A 21695-nucleotide genomic window follows, 5' to 3' on the forward strand; every position below is an offset into this window, starting at 1 on the left:
CAAGTCTGCGCTGCACTTCTTTGCAAGCTGTAAATATCTCCAGTTCTGACAACAATGAGTTGCGCGCCACGGGAAACCAATGAATTTGAAAAGGTTTTCCTGGGTTATTGCTTTGTCATATGGGATCAGACTGCTGCGGTAAATGACCCGATAGTAGGTCTATATTTACAATTTGTTATTTGCTATGGAGAAACAAGTACAAAAGATGTCGGATACCAGCTGTCATAAAATGACATTATTACCTACCTTGACTTATTGCTTGTTCACGAACCCTGTTGACCCCAGATCCAATTCGTCTGCGTTAACATGAATATGCATATCTTACAAGTCAGTGCCATTGACAACAGTCAAATGTTTATCAAACAATCTGGAAAAATTACTCTTTTGACATGCTGTTCAAAAATTCTGCTTCAGAGCTTCCTCACTCGCAGAAGTAATTATTCATGCTTTAATTAAAGTCAAAGGCTTAATTACTGCAAATATCGAGGATTTTCAACAGGTAAGTCAACATTAATGATATTTTCAAGGTCATTCAGTTCATGTCATGTTTGGTAGAAAAGGTGTACCGGTAAGCCTGTCCTGGGAAACTTGCTCGTGAGGGGTGATTTTGTCAGTGCACTGGCGTATTGAAAATGGCTTGCAGTGAAATTTCGGCAACCTTATCCCTTTTTGTTTTACAACAGTCCTTCGATTGGAGCTCAGCGCGTGCGCACACAGCATATAGATAATTTATTCTATAACACCCAACCACAAATTCTGGATCTTGATTTGTCACATGGTATTAGGTTTTGCTGTCTTGCTGTCCACTGGCTGCTCGCCCAAACAAAAACAACCTAGAGTTTACAGGCTTGTCGTGTTTGCCTTGGGTGAGGATTGCAAAAAACATCTTTGCCAAGTTGGCCCATTTTGGGTGATATATGTCGATCTCACCGCGCCGTTGACACCTGGGGTAAGCTATATCTATGGCACAGACATTTTTTGCGCCGTTGGTGGGGGACGTGCGGCATTTCTTTCTGATTGTGTGCGCTGAAAGCGTGCATGCGCTCAGTTGAAAAAGTCCCCTCAGGGTGTCCATGAATCTCTGCCGGCAAGGGTGCACTTCGACTCCGCTTGAAAAGAACTTCAATTTACTATCAAAATGTTGATGTATTAAAAAAGAACATACACTTATAGATCAAACTTGCTTCGACCTTTTAAGGATTTATTTATTAATATCATGTGGTTTCAGACAGATTTTCATCCTTCGAGCGCAGAAACGACTGTACCATCACCATGGGCTGTACACCGGGAAGATTAAATAATTCTGGTGAGGAATAGACGGGTGTAGTTATTCTGTAATACCGTCAGCTTTAACATTCGCTTATTCTTATGATGTGCGTACCAATGGGACGGTAACATTCTACTGACTTTTTTCATTGGTACATTAAATACTGTATGTGTCAATTCAGACGGGCCTGTCAGCGTTCAAGTCGCAGTAACAGGGGTCATTTACGTACACTTTTGCTAATCTCCTACTATTCTGAACAGTTTATCTGCCTACGGATTTGTTGAGGCACCCCAAGGAGAGAACAGCACTCAGAACGGCATTTTCTGGGGGGTTTTAAGTGCATCATGGGCTTGGAGATGCATACCCTTACACAAGGGGGCTATACACGTGGAATTATGGTAATTTGTGCGCATGCGTTAGTACATAATAAGTAAATTTTGTTTGTGAAAAGATCAATGCAAGATTTCAAAAACAAGACGTGCCTCGTGTCATTGTTTATAACAGGGCGAACACCGGCTTCGCTGCACGGTTCAATGAACGCGTACGTTCGCGCAAAAAATCGCATCGCACAGGATGTCTTGCACCCTGAGTTCAAGCAATTTGGAAATGTACATTAATATATCATTTAATGGGCAAATCAAGAGGAAACGTCTCAGGATTGATTTTTCAGCAACTTTGGAAGAATGAAAGATCGTTAAACAACTTTATTGCAGTATGAAATTTAATGAAGTCATCATGCTGTCGACCTTGTAGGCACACCTTAGGAACAGGAAAGTTGTTCATCTACCAGCTTCCAAGTTATGGATACCCGGCACGGTATGCGGTATAAGGGGAACCCTCCTAATGTTATGCACAAGCTGTGGCTACTGCATGTGCCTATTGCACCCCCCTCAGAAATCTGCAAGAAATTCCAACGATTCCACTAACACAAAAGAAGACACAATAGAGAGGGCCCCCCTTTGCAGCATATCTTGCATCATATAAAGTTATGCGTTGCACAATGGTAAAAAACATGACCAGGGGAATCATTCTTCGAGAAAAAATAAGCATGAGAAAGATGGAATTGTAAAATTTAAGAAAAAAGGGATTGGCTTGAGCTAAACCATATAATAAAAGCTTGATTGAAAAGTAAATGCCCTAAAAGGGCTCTAGTAACTATGAACCACAAAGTAACGTGATTGGTCAAGGTTAGAATTTTGATTTTGACTGGCAAGTACTACCTTCTTTGAACAACTCTATTTCAATTTCAAATACAAACAGTGAATAGGAGGGTTTGATCGCTAAAAAGTCCAATCCTATGATGTATTGCGAAAGGTTTATTGTGTTGTCTTGTCTTTTTTCAGCTTCAAATACCCATCAGATTACCCTACAAGAAACGGAACAGGTAGGCGGATGAGAGAAAAAAGCAAAACGAACAAATAAGGCAAGCGAATCATTACGTAGTACAAGCACAGATAGTATAACGCCGCGCGGCGGCGCTATACTATCTTTTTTGGTACAAGTGTTGGGGAAACCAACGAGTGGAACACACTGACAGCGCGCGGGTACGTTCACGAGGTACTTGAAGAGAGGGCTGCGTCCGAAACTTGGATTCTGGTTCGGGAAGCAAGAACACACATCTTTTTGAATTTTGGAGTAAAACAATTAAAAAAATAATAACAATTCTAAGGATCTGGTCAGAATGTACTCTTGATTATTCCGTTGGCTCTCGGCAGAAGGATGACTGACATAATCGATTCAATTAGCCTTACTTCATCCCACAATAAACCTTACTGCACTGCATCTTGTACCCAAAGCTAGGCGATACCTGCAACAAATCTTCGAAAGTTCAATATGTATGGAAGCGTGGATGATAGGGCAAATTATCCTTGGACTCCGATGTGTTGTTCCAAAATGTAGAAACAGAGTCACCTTTATGACATTTCGAAAACATCGAAATGAGGTCGCACCGGTAATTGCAGCAAAATAGTCAGGCTCCTCTCCAATTCAGAGTATTCGAAAAATCGGATGGATTTGGGGGACTCCATCCAAAATGGCCATCTCGCGTATAAAGCTGTGACCGTTAATCCGTAGGGAAGTGACATACTTTTGGAAAACCCGAATGGGTCGGGTGACGCGGTAAACCTCCAAGCCCAGATAGCAGATGGCGTTGGACATTACACCCTGACGAGAGTGAGAGCAGATGGACTGGCCTTCAAGGCGGGATTGAGGTGAGCATAACTTATACCAATAGTAGGTTTACATTGCACTTCTTATTCTTAATTAAACACTAGATGACACTTTGCCCTGTATTGCAGCATCGCTCTTAGGTCTATGAATATCATTTCTAACCGAACTATCTTTGAGCTCCACATTGCCATTTCAAGAAAAACAATCCCTTTTTAACTGTGGATATCTAAACCTGCCTTTTGAAAGAAATCGTAGAAAGAATAACAAGTAACTGAATTTTATGTACCATGCACGTTGATCACCGACCTGGTTCCCGCTTGCATCAGTACGTAGTGAAATTATCTCCAACCCTTCTACAAACGCGTCGATTTTTTTTTACTATGGGGATGACAGTATCAAGAACCAGTCCAGAGTTACACTTGTCTGAACGGCTCAGAATGGCCAATTAACGAGCTGAAATTTTCGTTAGGGAGTCTAGTGGACCCGTCCAGCCGTTGCCGATTTGCACATGTCCAGTCATACCCTTTCTGATCGAACATCTGTGGGCGTGTTTTCACAGCCCCTTACCACAAACGTGCCGTCAAAGCAGTAACCAGGGCAATGTTGGCAAGATGGCGCCACTACAAACAAATATCGGAAAGCCTCCAACAACTGCTGCTCTCTTCGACTAGAGGGAACTTACCAGAAGAAACATAATTCATTTTTCTTGGAGACGAAAGAAACATCGTCTGCTTCCTTTCCACCATTTTGAACCGGCGCAGAACCAACTCCAACCTTTCGTTGTCTTCTGCAAAAACAATGATGTGACACAGGCATGGCGCAACCGAAGTCCTTAAAACACCAAATTATTGACCAAAGCAAAAACATGACAACATTTGCTCGCGGTCACAAAATGACGCCCCTGATTATATCGAAACCATTAAACTCATTTTCCAGGTCAGACGACCAGCTCATAGGAATAAACGGCAAAACCATCGAAAAGTATAGCCTTCAGTACGTCCTACAATTTCTCCGTGAAGGCATCCAGTCAAAACTCCTGCTGGTAAGGAGGCCCTTTTGTTTTAAAAGAAATTTCTCGTGTGTATTCTTAATGCATGTTAATTGGCACGTTCAGTGTTCGTGAGAGTCTACTGCAGTGTACCTGAAATACCATTATGGCGCCGGCCTCGCTAAGGCACTCAACATTTTTGGCAACATTACTCTTGTATGAGACAATTTTTGCCTAAGAGTGGATAGGAAAGTGCCCAGCTACTTTTCATGTTAAATGGACCTGCTGGCTGAGAGTGGCACCATGGCTGGATTGTCCAATATTTATTGTGCCTTAGGGCCTCACAGAAAAAAGAAGCTCGGCAAGAAATCCGAGAGACTACGAAATTCCTACATTCCTCCTTAGAATACAAACAGCTACGTTTTAACATCTTCTTCTTTATTTGGAGAGCTTCAGGCTGGCTAACACAAAGCTTAGTGGAGGCACATACAGTTTTAAATTAAATCTAAGGTTCGCAGCCTTTAAATACTAGAACTGTAAACTTGGTCACGGTGCCTGGAGTAAATCAAAACCTACGAAGCACAGATGCCGTGGGCCTTTGGTACCTAATTGGGCACCATATATGGTGTCTTGGACCTATGGCACATAATTGGGTCTATTCTGCCTGCTAGGGCATGTGCTACTCAATTGTACCTATGGTGCCCAGGGCCTATTGTGCCTGAGGCTTATGATACTTGAGGAATATGGTATGAAAGCTTATTGTGGTTCCAGTTCTGTTTCTGGTGGGATACTGCATAATCTCTTCAGCAGGGACGTAACATGTAGGCGCAAGGTGACTAGGCAGCCCTATGGTACCTGAAGCCTATGGTGCTAAGTCCCGGAGAAATACCTAACCCTTCCTTGGCTGACATGATGGCAAGGTAGTTGTTGGGTACAGTCAATATGGCGAATATCAAACGCCAGTTCAGGGTTGACATTTTACTTATCAAAGAGGAAAAGCAACTGTAATGGTCCAAAATGTTTAATGGCATACACTGTATGGGATCGATTCTAGGCGTGAGGCATAACCAGACTTTCGGTTATGCATGAGGGGGATTTTCTCTGTAACGACAATTGTCTAAATCTTCTTCCTTGGAACAATCATTTCCTCCCCGAGAGAAGTTCCCAAGAGCTGTGTCTAAAGTGTTAGTCTTTCAGTTAAAATTGGCACCATGCGCCCATCCCCTCCACCTGTGTGCAAGTACTAATTCCCTATCCCGCCCCCCCGCGCTGAATATACCAACGCTCTTAGAGCATTTTGCCAATTTACGCAATTCCGTAGAAACGGACACGAATTTCGTCAGTTTCTAAGAAAGTTGATGATGTCACTTTTTACCAACAGGAGCTGAAGCGAAGCCACAGCGGTTGTACCAAATACGTATGGTCGTTCTTCGAACTCTCCGTCCAAGGTACATGTATTGACTATCGCATTCGGGCCTCGGGTGATTGGTTGCACAACATACGACACACAGTTTCAATTCAATTACAAATGTATTACCAATCGTATATTAATTGCGATTTCAAGTTAGACGCAAGTGAACTCGCTTATTAATATGCTCTTTGTCGACATGTGGCAATATACGCTGAACGACATGGCATTTGGCAAATGAAAATGGGATGGCAATACCGGCGATTCACAATAGCGCGCCTTCAAGAGTTTGCAACGCGTTGGCCAATCACAATGCGCGAAATGTGTTGACCCAACGCAGGTTTGGAAAGGGTCTAAAGATTTCGCACACTGTGATTGACCAACGCGTTGCAAACTATTGGAGGCGCACTTTTGTGATTCGCATGTATTTGGAGGAAAAAAAACAGCGATTTTGGGCGGACGGAGTTGACCCCTCAAAAACTAAGGGAGGTTGAGCTTAAGAAATGAAATAGTTAATTGATTATCTAAATGTAGGCCCCATTTATCTTTCCGCTATCTCAGAATGAATTTGACTCACCATTCTGATTGCCAAAACGGGACCTCGAACAGCGGCATATTATTAACGTTCACATGCCAATTTCCATGACAAATAGGCTGGTGCAGCGTCATCTAGTACGCAATACCAGGTCCAGCACCTCCCTCACTATCATGTGAAGGGATCTTACGGAGTAATTAAACCTCAAAACAAACAAGCAACAACATGGTGACTGATGTCTCTCCTTTTTTCCCCTCTCAGAGGGAAACCCAGCAATTGAGGTGATTAGCCTACTCGAGACTGATATCGATGTCATACCCACGAATATTTTGGATGCTACCATCTCGTGGACTGGTGCGCCAGTGAACGCTTTTGATATCTACTTGCCTGACGAAAAACTCTACCTGGGCATTGACGACGGAAGAGTATCGTTTATGACGTATGACAAGAAAAAGTGTAAGCTGTAAATCTGTAGCCGTAGAGGTGACGACCGTGGTCTTGGGAATTTTAGCGGTCTCATCCGTGCACGACTTCGTTAACGAATACGCAGAGCTTTACAAATATTACACGTGACAGAACCACCCGACCTGACTAAACCCATCACTGTTAGTAAACGAGGCCTTTTCACCAATACGCCAATATTTGGAACGTGGAGGTAACGTGGTACCAGTGTGACGCTCATCACAGAGGCTCAGGTCACGAGTCGAAGTGAGCGTTATTTCCCTTAAATGAAACCAACTTCACCTGCTGCATATTCGAGCAGATAATGAAACCAACGTGATCTTTTCCATCAGGAAAGAGCCCGAAAAACTAAGAGGAAAACAATACCCACTGGGCTTTGAGCCACGGATACCAACAAGACTAGTTGTTTCTCTTTCCGCTTTGTTCAAGATGCTGAAAGTGATACATGATGAGGCTGAAAGAGGTAAAAACGGCCATGGTTAGAGCGTTGTCATACTGACATCACTTGAGGTCTTGGATAAAAAGAGAGAGAAAAGAAAGTACCGTGGGGCTGTAGTTTGCTTAATTTGTGTAGTGTGTAGGAAAAGGCTTCGTCATGTTGGTGCCCGTGTCTTGAAAATCTCATTCATTCATAGCGGTAGGATCGGGTGAGCGGAAACCTGTTGCGAACACGTGCCTGAGACTCTTTGCCGCGTTCGGATACAGTTTGGGCATGAGGGGAAAAAAACATTCCGCAAGCGAAATCATTATACAAACAGATATTGAGTCAAATAAATTAGCTGGCCGCGACCGAACGCTTGGTAACAGAAGGTTTCTGATCTGAGAATGAGATCTGATTCCTCGTTGCAGGTACGTTTTACAGATACAACTATGACGGAGGCGACTCGTCCCAGGGCAACGTCGTAGCTTACACGCAACAGAACTTTAAGCCACCGCCGAGTATGAACAGAAATACACCGGCTGCAAAAAAGGACCGGGCAAAGCCGGAAGTTGACACAATGGTTAGTACACCCTTAGTAACCTGTGCACAAATTACACTCGGGGTACGAAAAATTGGCAAAATGGAACTCAAATAGTCCTCACGTGAACCTGTTTGCGCAACGTTGGAGAATATTTGGTAGAGTTTCCTATAAAAAAAGAATCTCAAAACCTCACAGAATATTAAAAAGCATGTCTGGGCGAGGTATTACGTATGGCATCAGTAAAACGAAAATTAGACATGCCGTCTGAGGAATAGTGGATCTTTTTTATTCGACTAATATGGATGTACTAATCACTGACATTGGGAGCAGACGGGCAATTGCCACCTCCCTTAAAAAGAGGCAGATTTGTTTTCCTTAGAAACAGAGCAATATAATTGGAAACCATTTTCATCTTCCCATTCCCCAAAGCCCACTTTTAGCTCCACACCGGAAAATAGCCAATCAAAGCAACAGAAATAAATCTCCAATGTTTTTGCCCCTCCACATAAAGTTGCCACCAAGCAAAATTGTCCTTTTCGATCCGCCTTTGATACTAAGCCACTGTTCCCCTCTTACTGGCAGCATTTCCCTACTTCGATGGTGACGCAGTGGTCATTTCCACCCGATCCCCGTCTGTGGTACGAAAAAATAGCTCCTACGGGAGACCAGAGAGGACGTACACTGGAAAGCATGACACAACAGGGTAAATTTCCCCACTTCCACGAATCGGTTTTTAATACCTTAGTACACGCATGTCTGAAACTGTGCAGAAGCGAATCCGGGAAGATGGTAGCAACTTTGAGGAAGTTCCAGTCATCCAATCGGCCAAATGTGGACACAGCATGGTTGTTGCGAGCAATGATGTTTTCCATCTTCCGGTATCCTTTCTTAGCAGTGCTGGTGAATGCATTCATGGGGCGGTACCATTGTAACTGTGTCCCTGTGTTGACTTCACTGCTCTTGTTTTCCTTCATGTCTTTAAATGTAGGTTGGTATTTGGCTAAAAGTCCGACGGACAACACTGCAATTTTGTCCGAACTGCCCGCAGTGCTGGGCATTTTGCCACATGAGGTCCGAGTCGGTCCAACGAAGACAACCGGAGCCGGAGAAGCATGATCATCTTACTCGAATGGCTAAATCCTCTGTCGCATCTGGAAAACGGTTTCACAACAATTTTCTAAGACGGAAAGGCAGATCGAAATTCCTGTGTTATAACACGTATTTAATGACATATTGCCGGACGGTTGTCACAGCTGACATAAGTACTCTCTTTAAGAGCGTTCATTCCAACGCTGGTCTGCACATTTTGGTTTCACGCCAACTTTCGTATTTTGTATTACATTACAGTAATGCCAACCCATAAATTTACAGAAAATGAAGCATATGATGTACCGGTAAGCCTTTTTTGTATAATATCCACACCGGACGTTTGGAAAATTCGTAATTGCTTCTAAAAATTCTTTGTTACTAGCAAGCCTTCTTTGCAATGAATTTCGTTCTCACCTGCTTCATTCTGGTAGCTATAGACCGCTTGCTTCAATGAGCCGAATTGACTATTTGAGTGGACTCACTGAAGTCTGTTTTGATCAGCACGCACTTTCAACAACGACGACAGGCACATTTATGAATGGAGGGATCACTTTGCCTTCACATTTTTGGTTTCTTTTTATTTTGACAAAAAGGTTCTCCTTCCGCAATTTGGAATCATTCACCAGAGGAGAGTGAGGTTAATTTGTCATTTGACTCAACAGCGGCATCGCCATTTATACACATCTTAAGATCTGGAAACAAAACAATTTTACAGCACTGTCAAATATACATCCCGTGCGTTTAGGCAGATCACCGGGCAGCTATGCATGAAAGTTGAAGCCTTCCAATAAAATGCACGGTCACTGTAATGAAAAACAAAATTCTACGGGAAACCGACAGATTTGCTCTTATTTGCAAGCACAGTCGTGCCCAAAGCAATGAACGGTTTCTTTTATAAAGATGTACAAATTATGAAAAAAATAATTGGCTTACTTAACTTTCAATCTATATTCATAAAGTTTCGTTTTTTTTTTATAATAGTGGAATTTATTACACGAGAATCGTCTGGTTGCTTCTCAGTTTGTATCTACGCTGTTGACTGTCGTTAGCCGAGCGTAGATGGTAGATGACAAAGTCCAAGAAGTGCATGGTTTGGGGCGTCACGTAATGACAGGAGATAAGATAGTCGGAGCAACAGCTCAATCCCTGCAAAGAATCATGGGAAACGGCATATAAAGTAAACGTGTGTAATTGGGTGTGTTATATTCGCTGCTACTACGCCGCTGTACATAGGCCAAGAAAAAATCAAATTGTTTGTTTGTTGTCGGGGCTTTGAGAAAAAGCTCTGTGGTTTTAATTTTTATAAATAGGCTCTGCATTCGTAAAATTGTATGAATTTAGACTTAAGGATTTCTGCCATTGCCGCAAATGGTGGGCTGTTAGTTTTCACCGGCTGTGTTGGAGGTCAAAAAAAGGTATTTTTTAAGCGTCCAAGATGATTTGAATAATAGCCATAAATCTCGTACGTTGTACGTTACCATTTACCTCGGATGTGCGGTACTTTTTGTAATGATGGTACCAGTTTGGTAAGTGGTTGTTGACGAAGTCTGCAATGGACATAGGAAGGAAGCGAGATCGGTTGAGCGAATCCCTGGAATCGCCAGCTACCACTCCCACCGCCTCCAAGCATTTCCCGACCCCTACGTCTTCAGCCGTGTAGTCCGTCTTACACCGGTAGTTATCCCCCTTTGCGAACCGTCCAAGGGCCTCCCTGCTCAGTACGTAGCCTGCTCCGCCGCTCATGTACCCCTGCTTGGTGAACATCTTGAAGTTGTGCCCGTAATACAGCGGCGCGCTGCTGTTTTTATCCCGCAGGAAGTAGCGCAGGTTCTCTACGATGACGTAGGTGTCGTCGTCGGCCTTCATGAACCACTCGGCCTCCTGGGAGTGGTGCTCGTAGACGTATTTCAAGGCGGCCCGGGTCTTGTTCCACAGGCTGTTGCGGCCCTCTGCCACGTTTAGGGCTACAGCGGGGAACGACGGGTCCGCCTGGGAGCTCATGTAGAGTGTGACGTCACAGCGCGGGCCCCAAGTCTCTTTAATGTGCGCGGCCTTGCTGTGCAAAGTGGAAGGTGATGTCAAAATCCAGCAAAGAACTTTGACTTTGGATATCTCCATAGAATTGGCAGAAGATGCCAACTTTAAAGATCCTATGAAAAAAGAAGCAACAAGTTAGTTTTACAGATGTACCTATATTTTGGCTCCGAGAGAAACAAAAGAGGGCGTGTTTTTTGGGGGGGTGGGTATTCACGGCATAGGCGCGCCATGAGGCGCGGAGGTGTATGCATGATTGACGCGGAGCACGCCGACTACACATAACTAATTTACTGATTGAGTTTTGCAGTTTGGGTTATTATTCTGGCCTGTCTACGCTACGATGCTCTGGGAATTATTATTTTGCTTGTGTACCGACGGCTAGCAATAGCCTCCCAGCTGTGACGTAAAGCGCGATTTACTGATAATTATGGGGAAACACTCATAAAATGACAACCAACCGCGTACTTTAGATGCATGATTGTCTCCGGACACGATGCTTAACCTGTCTCTTCCCCGAGGCACTGATTTAAACCTCGTGTTTTAATTTTACACTATATTCATGTGCACAGAATTACGAAACAGAAATTATATGGAATCCCAATGCTCGAGAGAGACTGGGGACATGTAGCAAAAGCAGCTGTCTATAGTTATTTATAATCGAAAAAAGAAAGAATTGTAAATTACACGACTGAAATACAGGATGTCAACAGCTTCAGAGGCCCGTTTGCAAAGGGGAAAATAAATTCTATAGCAGCACCATCCGTCTGACTTCTGCTTTGTGGATAAGCAATGACCGTGACGCCTTTTACTGCATTTCAGAGCCAGTCGACCAAATCCAATTCATATTTTCATGGACGGTGGAAGAATGCCACAGCAAACCTGGAGTCAAAACAAGAACCACGGTGCAGATGGTCCAGAATACGTATCTACCAATCAGTCCAAGGAAAGTGTCCCGAGAAATTATTCTTTGAAAATTATATTTCACCCATGCTAGTTAGAAAAAAGACACAACTTACAGTTTGAAACGAGCATTGAAGGAAAATTTCCCCAACTAATACAATCTAAACGCACTTGCACCTACGAAGCTCCTTTTTGTACAATCTTTGGCAAATCGTGTAATTAAGTCCATTTACCACACATTATGCGTTATTTTATGAACTGTATTGAAACGGTGCAAAATCTTTTATTTTCATCTGAAGAATAACGGGATGGTTGCCTAGTTGTTTATGATTTCAATACTCCCTGTTAGTCGTTGGAGAAATTAGATATAGGTTGTTATTATCACTTTTCTGAATTTGATACGGAAAGTCAAATTAAGTGGTCGTCGGTCACTTGCCCCCAGTCGGCCGGCCATACCCTAAAATATGGCAAGAAAAAAGTGTACATAGCTTTTTTTGTTCAAAGCTAGCAACCATGCTAGAAAGTACTGCCGGTACTATGGTCTAAGGTTTCAGAGTGCCAAAATCGTCCTTGACCTTGAAGGTCAAAAGTTGAGGTCAAAAGGTCAAATGAGGTCAAATTTTCAGGGTTCTCCAACTTGATCTATATTCTCGATGGGCAGACCAAGAAGCAGTGATTGGGCTAAGTCATCGCGACATGGATCTGAGGATTTAGAATGACGATCTTTCGTCTTTTTTACCCGCCGTTCAAATTCCACATAGCATTGTTTGCGGTACTTCCCTTCAGCAGCTCCCAGGTCGACAACTTGAGCCATCCTCACTGACATAACATAGTCATCTTTGGAGTATCTCTTTCGACTTTCATTGTCATAACATTGTGCAGCTTATTTTTCCTGGCTTTTGGCAGAACATGCAAAAATTACAATCAACGGTGAATTGACTCCTTTGGGGGGCATTAAGCTGGTATCTGGACAATAAGCTTTCTGGTCATTCCCTTCGGTTGTCATCTGCCTTCTTTTCTCTTACTATCTTGACAAACGGGTTTCTGAAGCAAAGTTCATATAGCAAGTCTTGCGCCATTTCATTTCTAACCTTGATTAGTCGTCATTAGATATAATCCTCAGTCTGTTCAAAACTGTCAGCCTGGAACACCGATCCCGAAGCTGTTTCCTCTCAGCCAACGCGCATCGTATCCGTCATCAAAACTCTGTCACAATGCCCTTTGTCCTCCTGGCAAACTATACATCTTGAATAATCCAGCGTGTCGCAAACATCCCGCCTGGTGGTGGTTATAGATGCATGACCACAAAGCACTCCACAATACCATTATTGGTAAACTGAAATATCTTTTTTGTCAATATTTCATTGAAATAGTGGCTTCTCATTGAAATATAAGTAGAACGAAATAAGGTATAAAAATTGACGTCATTTGACCTTTGACCTCAATTTTGGTCAAAGATCATTGTGGCAACTGGGTGAATCTAACTGTATTGATACATTTTAGTATGACTGTTACCTTTGAAAATAAGTAAGGCAGTTAACACGAATGTTTACACGTGTTTTGCGTGAGATCGTGCATTCAGGAGTAATTTGCAATTCTTTTCATGAATTCTTTTATATTTTACTATTATTTCTTCCAATCAAACCTTTGTAATTTGGTTATTTGTCACAATTTTGAGACAAACTTTACCTTATTTGAAAATGGGGACCCCTAAAAATTTGACCTCATTTGACCTTTTGACTTCAATTTTTGACTTTCAAGGTCAAGTGCCATTTTGGCAACCGGGTGTTTCTGAAGCCTTACACCATCATATTGATACGTTCTAGCATGGTTGCCAGCTTTGAACAAAAAATGCAATCAGGGTTTTTTTCATACTATTGTGCGGTTACTGCATGCTTACAGAGCTCTAGTTTGCGAATGCGTCTATGCTCAACGCGTCATTTTTGATAGCGGTTGGAACCGTGTGTTCAAGTTGTCATATTCTGATCCTTGCACTCAGATCCAATCTGAATCACCCCATCCCCATGGGCCCACTCATCGAATTCACGCTACAGTCCCGCATAGATTTACCACAAAAAGAAAGTCCTCATCAATTCTATTTTCTCTTCAAGACCCACCAAATACACGCACGAATTGTCTTCCTACAGACATGTTTGAGTAAGCAAACCGGGTTTGCCTTGAGGGACCACAAGAGAAACACTCGTGAAAATTTAATCGCAGAGTTAATTTGGTTTCGCACCCGTGGGTAGGTGGAGCGTGGCGAGACGTGACCGGAACTAAGATGAACTTGAGAGGAAACGAAGCAGCCGTCCCACCTCCAATTTCTTCACAATAACCGAGAATCGCATATGCAAGAGGTTCGTGCCGTGCTTAAATTGGGGAGGGGATGTGTTGAAAACGTTGACATTGTAACAACTCGCAGTTTTGAAGAAAAGTATCCAAGACAAGTGGAGTCACCATTTCCAAGACGCCAAAGCTCAAAACTGTACGCTATAAGTCTTCTTGGACAACGTGTAGGCATATACCACCCCGAGGATTTTGGAGGATTGAGGTGGATTAGGATTAGAGTTTGGAACTCAACTCGAAAAAAAAAATTATATTTCCCAACACTGTGCTCAAGGGGCGCAAACAATTATGAAGCACTTGGCAGCGACAGTTCAGAGCTAAAACCTGTTAGAAACTTCTTTTCCCGTCTCACACTCTGACGTTGGAAATACTCTCAATTCCAATACACCTCGTTTTATCACAATCATATCCCGCCTGCATTTCCCGCTCAATTACCTTGTGTCTGTTCATCGCCCCAACGCAACCCTTTAGTTTTTAAATTTGAATTTCATAGTCCTTGATATACCAAATTCAACCTGAGCCAGGTAAAAGCTTGAGCTTGCTGCAAACATGTCTCTCCCGTTTTGAGGGTAAACATAAGCGTCCTATGTACCTAGAGCAAACAAAAGTGAAATTTCTTCGTATTCCCCCAAACTTGAGCGTCCTCTATGTAACCACATAGACCACTAGCCTGTAACCTATAATATCTGATATGCTAAACTGAAATGTATTGATGCGGTTGCTTTGTTTCGTAAATAATGCTACACTTTATTTTTGTGCAATGGATTTTTCAAAATGTAAGCTTTAGTATTAAAAGAACCAAGGCTATGCACAGATGCAGGACCTAAAATCAATAGAACGCATTGTCATTCTATATTGTGTAGCCTAGTACTAATGATGGTGGTTCTGTTATTATTTTGAGACAATCTCAAATATCAATCAATACCTGTCGCTGCTGTGTGGATAACGAGTGTGAAACCAAAGGCAGCATAGCCTCTATTTTTCCCAATGTTTCAGTCAACTTTAAATTGAGAATTTTGCTGCAGAGGCTGGTTCGACCCAACGATTCCTCCGTGTTTACGGTGTTGGAACGGGAAACGCGGCAATCAAGGGCAAAAAAAAACTTTTTCTCCAAGCAACCGGTAAGCCCGATAGGGAATTCAACATTTAGCAAAACATTGGATTTTTGCCATAAACAAAAAAAAATCGAGAACACAGATAAGGGTTTCATACCTGCGTGTCCCCTTAACTTTAAGAAACAGCCTGCCCTCTGACAGGGAAATTATTAAATCCAGCACACTCAGTGGTGTTCTTTGAGGCTCTATTTCCACTCACCGCTGCCAGTTATTTCGCAGAGAATTAATTTTGGATTTAGACGAAGAAAACTACTTGTTCGCCGGTGTTGAAGATTGATGTAAAAATGGCGATTTGTAAATTGTGAACACACAAAAACTGCCCAATTTTGTTTTTGTCTGTCCCCGGGGCAGGTGGCTATAGGAGACCTTCCATGGGGAAAAAATAAAGAAATTGCAAACAAACCATCATGCCATCAATTGAATTTAAATTACTCATAGTGGTTGGTTGGTTGGCTGGTTTGCTGGTGTCTGATCTGTCTTCAAGAGGGCGGTCAAGAGGGGTGGTGGGTTTTGTTTTTTTTATGACGACCAAAGTGAAATGCTCGAAACGTCGGTAACACCTTCAGTGCATGCATGGATCGCTGTTTAAATGAAACAACAACCACGCAACCACATTTCTTCAACAGAAAACTGATGGTATTTTATAATAACTGTATCTTCACTCACAAGTTATAGCTGCTTTGGGGTTGGGCTTTTCACTATTGAAGCTATTTCTCCTTTGAATGAAATGACTCACCCAGACTGGGCTTCCTTCTCGAGAGACTTTTCTCCGCGCTGGGCTGGCTCGTGTGACTGCCATTTTTGATGTTCACGGGAGGCGCTTCGGGCGATGTTCTCCGCCAGGGGAGAAACTGAAACACGTCCATTACCGAGGACTTGGTGCGCCTACCCAAAGGGTAAAGTGTCTGGCTAAACGTGATGGTGAGGATGTACAATACCAAGACGGTGAAGAATAGAACTGGGGCCATGCAGCGAAGTGAGCGACGTCGAAACATTTTCAGAGGAACTCCTATTAGAGGCGTTTAGCATCGATCTGCGCACTTCCGCGTTGAAAACGAGGCTGTCAGCTTCACACGCACATCGACAACGGCGCGGCGAGATATACACGACGGTGTATGCACTGTCAGCCACAAATTGACGCTGTGCCTACTGCTCACGTTAGTCGTATTACGATCTTACGATCGAAAGCAAGGAGTCAAGACACAAAATGCATGAAGTTATATTAACTTCAGACTTTTTAGGTGGAAACTTTTGGTGAAAGAGTCTTTCAGGATGACTCGAATGCCGCTTAATTGAGAGCTGATGTGATCCTTAGCCCGTTGTTACTTGTATAAAGTTACTCCCTGGCCCGAGGAAACCTTAAAAAACCACCTCGACTTTGACTTTCTAAATAGACCGTTAAGTCAGATTGCTTTTTTTTAATGCATTAATTTGTTGCGCTCGTCATTAGAGGGCACTGTTCAATGGGCACGTTATCTGGAAATTTCGGCTCACACTTTGTTGGGAGTCGCCATATTTTTGGTTTCAATGCACACGTCATCCCAAATAGTGGGCCAGCCAAAATGGAATATTATACTTGGGACGGCATATTTTGGTACTAGCTGGCAGTTATGTTAGATCAACCAGTCACAGGATGTGGAATAAAATGCGGGTGGATGCCACCCTTGATTAAAGGTCAATTTGAGGTCAAAGTAGATAAAATGCATATTAATTGCGGTTGACTTTTTAGTGCTTGCGCCTAATTTTGAGTCAAAGGAAAACTGAGTTGAATGGCAGGACAGTTACCTGGGATCTGTGATTAGGATGGGAAGAAATTATGGGTGGGTGGCAGCTTTCATTATGACCCAAAGGTCGATTTGAGGTCAAAGGTCAAGTCAGGTAGGGATGCGTATTTTGAGGAATTTTTAAGCTTATGAGCCCCATTCTGTGTATGCCTTTTCAAAGAAAAACTTAGTAAGAGATTTACTAGAATATTTATCCTCGGTGTTTGACAGTACAGTACCCACACAAGTGTTTATCGTCAATTATGGTATAGATACTTGATATGTCCCTCATGAAATTTTAAATGACAGATGGTCTTAACTTTTGCAAACAATTATATATAGCTCGATTGCTATATGAAAAGAAAATTTTATAAGTAAGTAGACACGTACATCCACCAGATGTTTGTATGTACACTGTTCATATTCTGCATCTAATCTTGGCCGGCTGGGATTCAACAGGCAGAGGCATCCCATACACACACGCAGGTGTACATCTCAGGTTCCTTCTGAAACAAGCATCGAGTACCACCGCACTTTGATTTGACAGCACAAGTAACCAGCCCCGAGACAAGTATAAAGTATTGGAGAAAGCCTTGTCCAGAGAGCTTTGAGAGAGCCCGACTCCAACTTCCAGGCCGAGGGGAACTGGGAGACAATTCTTGATCAGCCTGCAACCGGATCTTTGCTTGGTGGTTGGCATGGGTAGCATGAAGTTCCAGTGCGTCCTTGGTCAGCGGCAGTGCCCCAAATCCCACCTTAGCTTCTCTAAAGAGATGGAGTTTAGCCTGATCTACCATCAACAGCTCTTTTATGCCATACAAATTACAAACAAAATGCTCGATTTACGGTGCAAGGTCTCCGTCACGACCAATTCCCTCAAGAAACTGTCTTTTTGTGGATGATTCTGGAAGATTTTTGGGCATGACTTTTTCCATGCCAAGTGAATGACGAGGTTGTGTCACAGCCTGTCGGGGCATGGAATCCTAGATTGTGTTCTTTCACAGTTGGCTTGAGTCGTTCTTAAATCTTGTGTATATCGTTCTCACTTCTTTGCTGTTCCAGCTCTCATCCAAATTTCAGCTTTAGTAGAGGAGACGTGTATCCGGAGAAGCATGCCATTGGTATCCATGCAGAAAACCAGCGAGCTTTTCTATCCATTTCTCATAGCTTCACGCGCATGCAGAATAATCCTGGTGTCAGCTTCTTCATGGTTTCCTTGCAGTTCTGTGGTTTGTCTTCTTGTCGATTTGCTGTTGTAAATTTGGAGAATTCTCCTCCAGTTACCAACTTGTACATGTCTGATATTTCCTTACCTCTCTCTAAGATAGCTTCCGACAAAAGTCGGCAAGATCAGCTTCGTTTTCACTGAGAGCGATGAATTACGTTCCACACATGCGGGAGTGGTACACGGCATCCTTTAATGAGTTTTCTGATTGGTTTCTTGTCCCCATTCGCCTTTTCCTGCCGTTACTGCCATGATTGAGTTACCTCCAATGTAGCCATTTCAACTGTTGTCTCTGTGCTCTTCAAAATTACCCGTGACAATTTTTACGAACACGTCGGCATAAAATTCGCCAAATGACGGACATCTGTCATCCGAGGCTTTCCTGTAAGCTTTTCCCCAATATCATGTAGAATTAGCCCAGAGGCGCATTCACTGTTGAATTTGACCCCCCCACCACCACCACCAAAAGCTAGATATGCCACTGAAGAGTGCATGGACATCTACCAAAATACACGTCTTCAGATGAGTGTATGGAATATCTGGGAGTATCTCAAGTCCAGATGACAAGATGCTAAACAGCTCTGCTTTTGGGGTAGAGTTCATCTCACCTCTAGGCTTTGCCAGGGACAGAGGGATTAGGGAGAATTGCACATAAATGGGAAGCAGTGCGACAAGAACTCTTGCCTTCTTTTGCAGATATTTCCCCAACTACTGCAAATCTGGATATGAAACTCACATCAACGGATATGGGAAAATGTACTCTTTAGATGCCACCACCAGATTTCGAATATTGAAACTATCCAATCTTAAATATTGAGGCCCAACCTAAGGCCAACGGGGACAATCTACATGGGGAAATGAAAAAAGTAAGCTTGACTGACCATAATCTCACTGTCATTTGCCGATCTTTGTTTAGCTTTTGTGGAATGACGTTACACAGCGTCTCTTTCGCCACCCTCTACGTCCTGACGTCTTGCGTGCCGTGAGCGATCGGTACGACGATATGGAAACCAAGCTTTGCCGTTCACTGAATACGCTTTGACCAACGGACCCCTCGCCACTGTTCTGGACCGCCTACTGTACTGATCGCGGCTAGCATTACTCGGCCCGATATCACAAAAGCGTGCGACACAACGCACCACAGGAATCGCAATGTTGTACAGTTTGACCGTAGTTCGACAAGGGATGCTCGCATACTTTATTCAAAGTCCGCAAGCACATGCTCAAGATACGTACAATCAGTTGGTCAGTCCGTCTAGCTTTTAAGAAACATATAGCTACCTAATTTTTCCTCTTTCTTTAAGTCAGTCGCGGTGGGTCGTGGCCAGTGACTTATCTCAATTCGGCATTTGGGTTCCTTTTTGGCTCTTCAGGAACATGTCTCTCGGGTAACAAAGAGCGTTTTGGAGGGTCAAAATCTGACCAAAAATTCAAGTCTGAGACGAATCCCAGAATTGAAACGAGTACCCTGAAGGCGTTTTCCATACGCGCTCTTTCAGTGCGCATCGATTCCGTACGTAAGCTTCAGAGACGATAATGTTCATTGAAAGTGTATAGGGCTAGAACACAAACGGATGTGGGTAGGAAACGGACAAAAATCTACATAGTGGAAAGGACGCCATGATATAAGCTTAATGAGCAGTGTACATACACAAGAAAAAACAATTACGTAACGCTTCCACTGAATGTCTAACAACGTACGGAATCCCCATTGTGCCTTTTAATTTTGTCTTTTATTCGTTTTGTAACATTCTTGGTCGTATTGTGCCTTTTTCAATATTGTACGATTAAATGTTTTAACTACACTGTGAGAAATGGATGATTTATGTTCATTTGTATGCCCTGTGTCTTAGGTCCTTTTCTGGGAAGTTCTTTCAAGGGATAGATGAATTGACACTTTGGATTGGGACGAATATTTTCATTAAAACGAAACGGTTTGAAATAATTGTATGATGCAAGGATGAGTATTAAAAACTTCACATTATTTGCTGGTTTTTTTTTTTCATGGATTTTTTCTTTTACAAGGATACAAGGGTCACACCAAAAATCGTGGGTTATACTGAGCTGACGTGACTGCATTTCAACACTTTGTGTTCATTAATCCTGTTCCCATAATAAGGGAACAAAGTCTACTTTTTCGAAACAACTTATCCAGACAAGTTGTTGGTCATGATGTCCTCTTTCATATCGGAAAGAAAAGAGTACAGGGCTTTTGGTTTTTGAGAGAAATTCTGGGGTAAAACGGCAGCGTACATGAACGCCCCGAAGAGTTGTGAACGACGACAAAATTAGCGAATGCAGTCTGGTTCCTTGACCTGGAGATTTGTTTCGATGAATCCAAAAAGCCTGAGTCGGGTAACCAGACGAGAAACAAAATGGCGTGATTTGACAGAGCGGTTGTCTTTCGTAAAACTCGGGTTAAAAATTTGTGATTTTCTTGCTTAAATATTGCCAATATTTACCTAAACTAGGCCTATCCAGATTGAGTTATGGTTTGTTAAGGTCAAAATATTAGGAAGTGGACTTTGTTTCCTTATTATAGGACCAGGTAGCTGGAGGTAATGAACACCAAGTTCTACAGGCTAACCTCAAAATGTCATGAGCTCGATGATGGCTAGTTTCACGTTTCAAATGGCCAATTGGGGTTAATGGACGGTTTTGCCAAAAAATGGCACATTAAGTTACCGTACAGATTGGCTTTGAAGGGGTTTCAAGGATCACATCATAATTTTGCATCAATTGAGACTCTTCTCTAAGCACTGCACTGATTGGCAATGGCTAAAATATAAGTTGCTAGCTATAATGAGCATCGTAATGGTCCTGCATTCCGAGACCAACACTTTGAACCTGTGGCCTACCTGATACAGTACCGCCCTCTGCAAAGGCTGTGCTTGATTCTTGAGTTTGCAATGCCCCGCCGAACCGCCCTCCTAGATTCCCACGCTATCTCCTGCCTGTATGCATGTATTCCCTTCGCACTCTAGTCGCATCCAAAATGTACTGCCAAGAAATAATGCTCCATGCTCACGGCCCTTAAAACACTTGCCTAACTCGACCTCCGCGTCGGAAGTCCCAAATGTCAAAGTACTGCACAAGTAACTAGGGGCCTTCTGATTCCAGTGACATTCCAGAGACCGGCACCGCCCATACCACCACCGCCCTTGGACTCTTGCCAAAGCCTTCCCGCGTGAAACCAACAAAAGAGCCCCATTCAATGAAACGATTGGTGATAGGCCTATGGGGAAGGATTTCCGGGCGTTTGTTTCTTAATTGTTCAAATGGGGTTATTGAAAATACTGCGTTGTGGTTCCCGCTGCATGATGTCCGGTGTCGCTTTGGCTTTACAATTGAGACTCGCGCAGTGCTACCTGCCCAGAGTGGCGCATCCAGCGCGGGCAGGAATTTTCTTAGGAATCAAAAACGCCAACG

At 43.0% G+C, this 21695-nt stretch overlaps 2 protein-coding genes across 6 annotated transcripts; one reads left to right on the plus strand and one right to left on the minus strand.

The window, feature by feature from the left end:
* The first annotated feature begins 347 nt into the window (after positions 1-347).
* LOC110982626 (uncharacterized) lies at positions 348-10364 on the plus strand. 2 transcript variants are annotated; one of them, XM_087147830.1, is made up of 10 exons: positions 348-499; positions 1229-1306; positions 2611-2651; positions 3341-3477; positions 4373-4478; positions 5806-5872; positions 6629-6823; positions 7679-7830; positions 8374-8494; positions 8780-10364. In XM_087147830.1, the coding sequence occupies exons 2-10, from the start codon at positions 1273-1275 to the stop codon at positions 8905-8907; spliced, it is 981 nt and encodes a 326-aa protein (XP_087003956.1). In that variant the 5' UTR covers positions 348-499; positions 1229-1272; the 3' UTR covers positions 8908-10364. The 2 variants fall into 2 exon arrangements, with proteins under 2 accessions (XP_087003956.1, XP_087003957.1); XM_087147831.1 differs by having other exon boundaries at positions 1233-1306.
* LOC110982627 (glycoprotein-N-acetylgalactosamine 3-beta-galactosyltransferase 1-like) lies at positions 9438-21467 on the minus strand. 4 transcript variants are annotated; one of them, XM_022241185.2, is made up of 3 exons: positions 21125-21467; positions 10366-11030; positions 9438-10026 (listed from the first exon to the last, which is right to left on the minus strand). In XM_022241185.2, the coding sequence occupies exons 2-3, from the start codon at positions 10996-10998 to the stop codon at positions 9871-9873; spliced, it is 789 nt and encodes a 262-aa protein (XP_022096877.1). In that variant the 5' UTR covers positions 10999-11030; positions 21125-21467; the 3' UTR covers positions 9438-9870. The 4 variants fall into 4 exon arrangements, with proteins under 4 accessions (XP_022096877.1, XP_022096876.2, XP_087003954.1 ...); XM_022241184.2 differs by lacking the exon at positions 21125-21467 and adding an exon at positions 16015-16476; XM_087147828.1 differs by lacking the exon at positions 21125-21467 and adding an exon at positions 12909-13021.
* Positions 21468-21695: the final 228 nt, after the last annotated feature.

This window comes from Acanthaster planci, linkage group LG17 (assembly GCF_054643075.1).
Source record: "Acanthaster planci isolate LZ-2023a linkage group LG17, COTS_SCS, whole genome shotgun sequence".
Lineage (NCBI taxonomy): Eukaryota > Metazoa > Echinodermata > Asteroidea > Valvatida > Acanthasteridae > Acanthaster > Acanthaster planci.

Bases quoted from the DNA above. Each gene is read 5' to 3' on its own strand.
- LOC110982626 (XM_087147830.1), top strand. From the start codon at position 1,273: ATGGGCTGTACACCGGGAAGATTAAATAATTCTG. The intron at 2,652-3,340 runs GTAGGCGGATGA...GTTAATCCGTAG, and splicing joins CCCTACAAGAAACGGAACAG to GGAAGTGACATACTTTTGGA. The intron at 3,478-4,372 runs GTGAGCATAACT...CTCATTTTCCAG, and splicing joins GCCTTCAAGGCGGGATTGAG to GTCAGACGACCAGCTCATAG.
- LOC110982627 (XM_022241184.2), bottom strand. From the start codon at position 16,273: ATGTTTCGACGTCGCTCACTTCGCTGCATGGCCCCAGTTCTATTCTTC. The intron at 11,031-16,014 runs GTGAGTCATTTC...CTTTTTTCATAG, and splicing joins GAGAAGGAAGCCCAGTCTGG to GATCTTTAAAGTTGGCATCT. The intron at 10,027-10,365 runs GTAAATGGTAAC...GATTCTTTGCAG, and splicing joins AAAAGTACCGCACATCCGAG to GGATTGAGCTGTTGCTCCGA.